The sequence below is a fragment of the Eurytemora carolleeae genome, unplaced genomic scaffold, assembly GCF_000591075.1.
Source record: "Eurytemora carolleeae unplaced genomic scaffold, Eaff_2.0 scaffold509, whole genome shotgun sequence".
NCBI classification, from domain to species: Eukaryota; Metazoa; Arthropoda; class Copepoda; order Calanoida; family Temoridae; genus Eurytemora; species Eurytemora carolleeae.
The window spans coordinates 207,747-215,382 of record NW_019396523.1 but is presented as its reverse complement, the minus strand read 5'-3'; the positions used below and the strand labels follow the sequence as shown (position 1 = coordinate 215,382).

The following is a 7,636-nucleotide window of genomic DNA, read 5'->3' as shown; positions in this document are numbered from 1 at the left end:
TTCTCCGTTCAAGGATTACATATATGGATATCTGTCGTTACATATAAAGAATATCCAAGATAACATAAAAATAATATCCAAGATTATATATATGGAATATCCAAGGTTACAGAAAAAAAATATCCCAGATTACATAAAAATAATATCCAAGATTATATAAAAAGAATATCCAAGGTTACAGAGAAAAAATATCCCAGATTACATAAAAAGAATATCCCAGATTACAAATATATATTGGTATCCGTCTACACAAGGTTGCAACATTTATCTATATATTGAATAATATATTGTTGTGGCTAGAGACGTATAATTAATTATTGCTCCCCCAACGCAATAGCATAATTAGAAAAAGATGTCAATAAATCATATATTTTATAGAAGAGTATCTCAAGGGACTTAATCAACATATTAAATAAATGTGTTTTTATGATTGCAAGGAGACTATTTATTGGTTCGTTATATTCGTTTTATAATTGCTGTTTATGTGGCCAATACAATGAAACTGTTTTTTACATACATAAACGGTTTGAATAGTTCTTTCTACACTATCAACAGGAGTAGATTAATGTATGATTAGGATAAAACAATCCTAGGTTAGACACTCCTCTCTGTAAGTTTAAACAAACCGATATAGTTGCTCCCTTGCTGCGATAATAGTCAATTAAAAACTACACAAGCAGACTTAAACTAAAACTACACAAGCAGACCTAAACTAAAACTACACAAGCAGTCCTAAACTAAAACTACACAAGCAGATCTAAACTAAAACTACACAAGCAGACCTAAACTAAAGCTACACAAGCAGACCTAAACTAAAACTACACAAGCAGACCTAAGCTAAAACTAAACAAGCAGACCTAAACTAAAACTACACAAGCAGACCTAAACTAAAACTTATGCTCAAGCAGACCTAAACTAAAACTACACAAGCAGACCTAAACTAAAACTACAAAAGCAGGCCTAAACTAAAACTTCACAATCAGACCTAAACTAAAACTACAAAAGCAGGCCTAAACTAAAACTTCACAATCAGACCTAAACAAAAACTACACAAGCAGACTTAAACTAAAGCTACACAAGCAGACCTAAAGTAAAACTACACAAGCAGACCAAAACTGAAACTACACAAGCAGACTTAAACTAAAGCTACACAAGCAGACCTAAACTAAAACTACACAAGCAGACCTAAGCTAAAACTACACAAGCAGACCTAAACTAAAACTACACAAGCAGACCAAAACTAAAATACACAAGCAGACCTAAACTGAAACTACACAAGCAGACCAAAACTGAAACTACACAAGCAGACCTAAACTAAAACTACACAAGCAGACCAAAACTGAAACTTCACAAGCAGACCTAAACTAAAACTACACAAGCAGACCTAAACTGAAACTACACAAGCAGACCTAAAGTAAAACTACACAAGCAGACCTAAAGTAAAACTAAACAAAGCAGGCTAAAACTAAAACTACACAAGCAGACCTAAACTAAAGCTACACAAGCAGACCTAAACTGAAACTACACAAGCAGACCTAAAATAAAACTTCACTAGCAGACCTAAACTAAAACTACACAAGAAGACTTAAACTAAAACTACACAAGTAGACCTAAACTAAAACTACACAACTAGACTTAAACTAAAACTACACAAGCATACCTAAACCAAAACTACACAAGCAGACTTAAACTAGAGCTACACAATCAGACCTAAACTAAAACTTCACAAGCAGACCTAAACTAAAATTACACAAGCAGACCTAAACTAAAGCTACACAAGCAGGCCTAAACTAAAACTTATGCACAAGCAGGCCTAAACTAAAACTACACAAGCAGACCTAAACTAAAACTACACAAGCAGACCTAAACTAAAACTACACAAGCAGACCTAAGCTAAAACTTCACAAGCAGACTTAAACTAAAACTACACAAGCAGACTTAAACTAAAGCTACACAAGCAGACTTAAATTAAAAGTACACAAGCAGACCTAAAGTAAAACTACACAAGGAGACCTAAACTAAAACTACAAGAGCAGACCTAAGCTAAAACTTCACGAGCATACCAAAGCTAAAACTACACAAGCAGACTTAAACTAAAGCTACACAAGCAGACCTAAACTAAAACTACATACATTTTAGACGCTTATAAATTTATTTAGTTCTTGTATTTTGCTTTCATCGGGTCTTCAAATCTTTTGTGACAAAGCACCGGTTTTTGTTATTCTATTCTATATTATTAAATGTTTGGTTACTCGGAAGTCTTAATTTAATTAGAACTTTTCCTGTCAAAGATCGACAACTCTTCTCAAAGTTTAGTTTTAACAACTCTTCTCCTCTGGCATAAGTCCAATTGTTCTTAGAGAAATTATGAGAAAGGTATTCTTCCCTCAGTTCAAATATATTGTCATCTCTCCAGGTTCTAATATAACTTATATTTTCCTGGTTAGGGTTGGATAGAACAGCGAAATCAAAACAATATTTTATTGGGTTGGCAACTGTCACATATTTGATTTGACAATCAAGTAAGCTTAGACAAACATCTCCTCATCTCATCTTTCCTCTCATCCTAATCATTTCTTTCATCCTCGTCCTTCCTCTCGTTTTCAACCTTCCTTTCATCCTCAACCTTCCAGTTAACCTCATCCTTCCTCTCATCCTCATCCTTCCTCTCATCCTCATCCTTCCTCTCATCCTCATCCTTCCTCTCACACTCATCATTCTTCTCATCCTTTTCCTTCCTCTCATCCTCATCTTTCCTCTCATCCTCATCCTTCCTCTCATCCTCATCCTTCTTTCGATAATTGGTTCCAGTAAATTTACAACAACAAAAAATATGGTCCGCAGACTAAATAAGAAATAAGAAGTATGGTTCCGCTGATTATATAAGAAATAAAGAATTATGGTTCCGCTGACTAAATAAGAAATAAAGAAGTATGGTTCCGCTGATTATATAAGAAATAAAGAAGTATGGTTCCGCTGATAATATAAGAAATAAAGAAGTATGGTTCCACTGATTATATAAGAAATAAAGAAGTATGGTTCCGGAAATCATATTAATACTAGATTTGAACAGAATATTAGCTCTGACAGTTAATGGTCTAGATGTACCTGTATATATTCATTATTAACGTCACAAATACTTAATCATTGTGTGTATCATACATAATGAATTTTTACATAATTCCAACCTTACTCATATATGTAATATAAACTATAGATCCTTGTTTGAAGGATTAGTATTATTTAAACTTAGTTCAAAGATCTAATCTAATCTTTACAGTAGTTCATTTGATATCCCTTAACCTATCAATTATTGGAGACCGAAAAAATAGATCAATAAGCTACTCAGGCTCAGGTGTGAAGGGGGGGGGGGGGGGGGGGGGAGAAGGGAAACCTTAAAAGGTTTGTCACGAGGAGTAAAGATAGTTCTATAGCGTTCTCTAGTATGGTCTTATTCTCAAGAGAATATGGAGTTTATTTAGGATACAGGATATAGGATACAGGATACAGGATACAGGATACAAGATACAGGATACAGGATACAGGATACAGGATACAGGATACTGGATACAAGATACAGTAATACAAGACACAAGGTGCAAAACCTAGATAAAGGATACAGCAAAAAGAATAAAGGATACAGCAAAAAGAATAAAGGATACAGGATATATGACACAGTGTACAGGATATAAGATACAGAATACAAGATCCAGGGCACAAAGAATATAGAATACAGGATACAGGACAAAGGATACAATATAAGGACACAAGAACCAGGATACAATTACAGGAAACAGGAAACATTAAATATTAGAATGATACAAACATAAACCAATGATGTGATAAAAATCTAGTTATGTTTCGGTTAATTGTTTCTATACAGCTGGTAAGAGATAAAGTTACTTACTTAAAGTTAAACTAAATCACAGAGAAGATAATTTGGTTTCAGATTCGAAACTTGATCTAAAAGTTGATATTCTATATTTCGATATTCTAAATCGAGATTAAAAAAACAATCTTTTCTATAAATCTGATAGAAGACATCTGCATCGATAACAAATAATGTAATATTTTTATAATAGAACGTTTTGTTCTTGACCTTGTACATTTTTCTTTGTACGAATAATATTGGTAATGTTCTTAAAAATGAATATAAGAATCATTGGCGAATGACGGAAATTCATATTTTGTAAAACAAAACACGATTTCTGAAAACAGGTTCCAAAAAAAATGAAAATGAAAAAACTTTTTTTCAGTTAAACTGGAATTTCGAAGAAAATAAAATCAAAATGACAATAAAAGTGTTAAATTTAATTGTATAGTAACCTTACTGCATAATTTTAATAATGAGAATCTGACACACACACCGTCTGATTGATTAGAGACTTACAAGACTTGTTCAATGTTCATGGGTTAGAAAGTTTATATATTTATTATACCAATATATAAATATGTGTATCCTAGTTCAGCCTCATGGCTCCTAAGGGGGGAGTATACTCATCCTAATAGTATCCAGAGTATGGTTTGGTTTGGAATCTTGAATACAAATGGCGTCTGCCCCAAACCAAACCAAATATAAATTGTTATTGCCATATAAGATAAACTGTTTAAATGTCTGCCAGGAGTGAAGTAACCCGGAAATAGATCTAATTCAATCACAAATAATTATAAATTAATTATTTATGAACGAACAAGATGTTTTAAACATGCATGATTACTCAGATCAGGAAATTCAGGATGTTTCACATTTGTTTTGATTTCTATTATTATGGAAGACAATTCAAATCTTACGTGGCATTTTCCTCCAATCTGTGCTTTTGTACTTTTTCTATTTTTAGAATCTAACAAATATATATCTAGATACTAAGGATGTTTGGTTAAAATGTTGGATCGCGGTTGGAGATTGAGTCCTTGAAGGATGAAAAGACAATGTCTAAAAAGATCCGAAAATGAACCAAAAACAAGAATTAATAGTAAATACACTAGACTAGATTCTCACCATCTCTACGTGACCATATAAATATTAAAAATGCAATAGTTCCCTTGAAAGACACCAGGTTTATAAAGTGTTCGATAAATCAGAAAAAAATTCGAACCCTGGTGTGAGTGAAGAAAAGCAAGAAGGATTATAAAGAATGTAGATGCAGAGGATTATGGAAGACCACCTGGTTCCTGGTTTATGAAATATCCCAGGTTTCCCAGGTTCCTTGAGAAAATATCAAGAAAAGAAAACGGATCTTAAACTCACAATCAAGAAATCTGAATTTGAATATCTTGAACCCTCTGCAACCTTTACTTTAAGTTACAAATTCTAAAAAGTGAAAATATATTTAAGTGTAGTTCAATATTATCAAAGGTTCTAAAACTTAAAATTTGTTGATTAACAAATGTCAAGATGAAATGTAGACCGTCATCTCTTGTGCGTGAAAATAAACCATCCTTACATTCTAATAATATCAAGAGTTCAAGTCTCAGGATGGATTCTGAGAGAACCCTAGGACTAGCAGGGGTAACTAGAGACGATTCGGAACCGAACGGAAGTAGGTCCGAGAGTATCCTGAAAGTCCGGAGCTTGCCCCAGTCAGGACCCAGAGATAAGGCTTGGAATAAACCCAATGCAGGATATAGTCCGCCAAATGATAAATTTCTTCCTCATAACCATGTGATAGGATCCAGAGCTAAATATGAGATGCAAACACTGGACTCATCCTTCCTTTACGGACAAGGAACAAAGCCCAAACCTGAATCCCCGAAGAATATTTTTTCTGGAATTTTCCGGCGGGAGAGAAGACCGTCAGAGAAACATTTAGAGTTTGTTGACATGTTACAATTTCCCAAAGGAAACAAGTGAGATTTTTTCTTATTCATTTTTATTTTTCTAATGGAATTGAGTCTTTGCCACAAACTCTGATTTTCTAATCACAATATCTTTGCAACCCAATGTTGTAGTGCTTAGATATTTCAAACTATGAATTCTGTGAGATCAAATAATCTAAGTTCGAGATATAAAAGGTTTTTACCATCAGGTTGCAGAGATAAAGGAATTAGAAAATTTGAGTTTGTGGCAAAGGTCCAATTTCTATACTTTAATTCATGGATTTTTTACCGGCCATTCTAATGGTTTAAAACAAACTGTTGATTCAGTCCTCGGAGAGGAGGAGGGTTCGGATTAAGTTTTGAAAGAGATGAAAACGGATCCCCAGTTAGTGATAGATCCTGCAGTCCTGTTAGGGGACGGAAGAAGGTGATTCTCACACACCTCCATTTACTTTCTAGAACCTTCTAGAATATTTAGATAATTCAATTCAAGAATTCTCTATTGTTATATAGAAATTAGTTTCAGATGTAGTTCTAGTTGAAATATTTTGATTATTTTTGAAGATGGATTGCAATAAAAGTTTTAATTACAGTATATGCACTAAGATGCACCAAGGTGCATATCATGTATGCAATGCATAATTTATAAAAAAAAATATAAAACTCTGTTTGTTTCTATGTCCGACCATAGCTCTGGAAACCCTTGACCGATTTGCCACAAATTTTAATTGGGGAACTTTTCAGATTGGTCTGATTTTTTTAAATTATTAAGATCTCCCGGCCAAGCTGGGTTAGCAAGCTAATAATAGTATATTTAGTAGCATAATAAGTATGAGATTAGTAGCATATTTAGTTATAAATATAAAAAATATACTTTTTATATCATATGTACAATACACAACTAAGCTTTCGGTGTGTATTGCAGTGATTTTAGTACACTGACCGAAGATATAGTGGGTTTTAGTGGAGGGTGTACAGTACAACCTACTTTGTAGCATTATATAAAGTATATGAGTTAAACAGTACAGTAAGTTTTGTATCTTGTTTATATGTAATTACTTAGACTATTTTTTTATGCAAACATTCCTTTTTTTATATAATTCCCTTTTAAGTGGGAGCACAGAAAGAGAAAATTGTGTGAGATGGGGGGGGACTCTTACTTACGTATATAAATATATAATCTAGTCTAGATCCAATTTCATCCATCAATTCTCGTCAATCAATATTATTTGTAAAAATGGAAATTAATAAATTTTTAGAAAAAAATGTTATTAAAAGTCTCTAATAGTGTTCTTAAACTTAGTTAGATAGAAAAGACAAAAATATGATATTTTCCTTTAATAAATACGCAATAAAGAAACATTTTTGTTTCAGGTGTTAGGAATAGGTTCAGACATACCAACCGATCACAAGTTTCACACTGCTCCTAGAATTCACAAATGGACGATCCTACATTATTCTCCGTTCAAGGTGAGATTATTCTCCGTTCAAGAAAAGATAGGTTTTTTAAGATATGGCCCTTGCTTCATAAATAAAATATTAGACTTTTTTTCAAAAAAAAAAATGTCCAGAATTTTTCGTTCCAACTGTATTTTGTTGCAGGCACTCTGGGATTGGGTGATTCTATTCCTGGTGATATACACAGCAATCTTCACTCCATATGTCGCGGCCTTTTTATTAAATGAACCTGGTTACAACGATAGGTCTGGACAAAACGATCCAATTGTAGTCATAGATCTTATAGGTAGGTGCAGTCTTTTTTCCTGTAGGATTATAAAACTTATTCTGTTCTATCTACGTCTAACACCCCCCCCCCCCT

The 7,636-nt window shown here is 33.2% G+C and overlaps 1 protein-coding gene across 5 annotated transcripts in view; it reads left to right on the top strand.

The window, feature by feature from the left end:
• LOC111704825 (potassium voltage-gated channel unc-103) overlaps positions 1–7,636 on the top strand; it is a 62,275-nt gene that overhangs the window by 12,523 nt on the left and 42,116 nt on the right. For 3 of the 5 annotated variants that reach the window (XM_023477181.1, XM_023477179.1, XM_023477180.1), the window contains exons 1-4: positions 4,900–5,847; positions 6,145–6,244; positions 7,192–7,287; positions 7,420–7,561. In XM_023477181.1, the coding sequence (XP_023332949.1) occupies positions 5,396–5,847; positions 6,145–6,244; positions 7,192–7,287; positions 7,420–7,561 (790 nt within the window). In that variant the 5' untranslated portion in view covers positions 4,900–5,395. Of the gene's footprint in view, positions 1–4,898; positions 5,848–6,144; positions 6,245–7,191; positions 7,288–7,419; positions 7,562–7,636 lie in introns of those variants that run through there. The other 2 variants (XM_023477182.1, XM_023477183.1) reach the window with 2 other exon arrangements.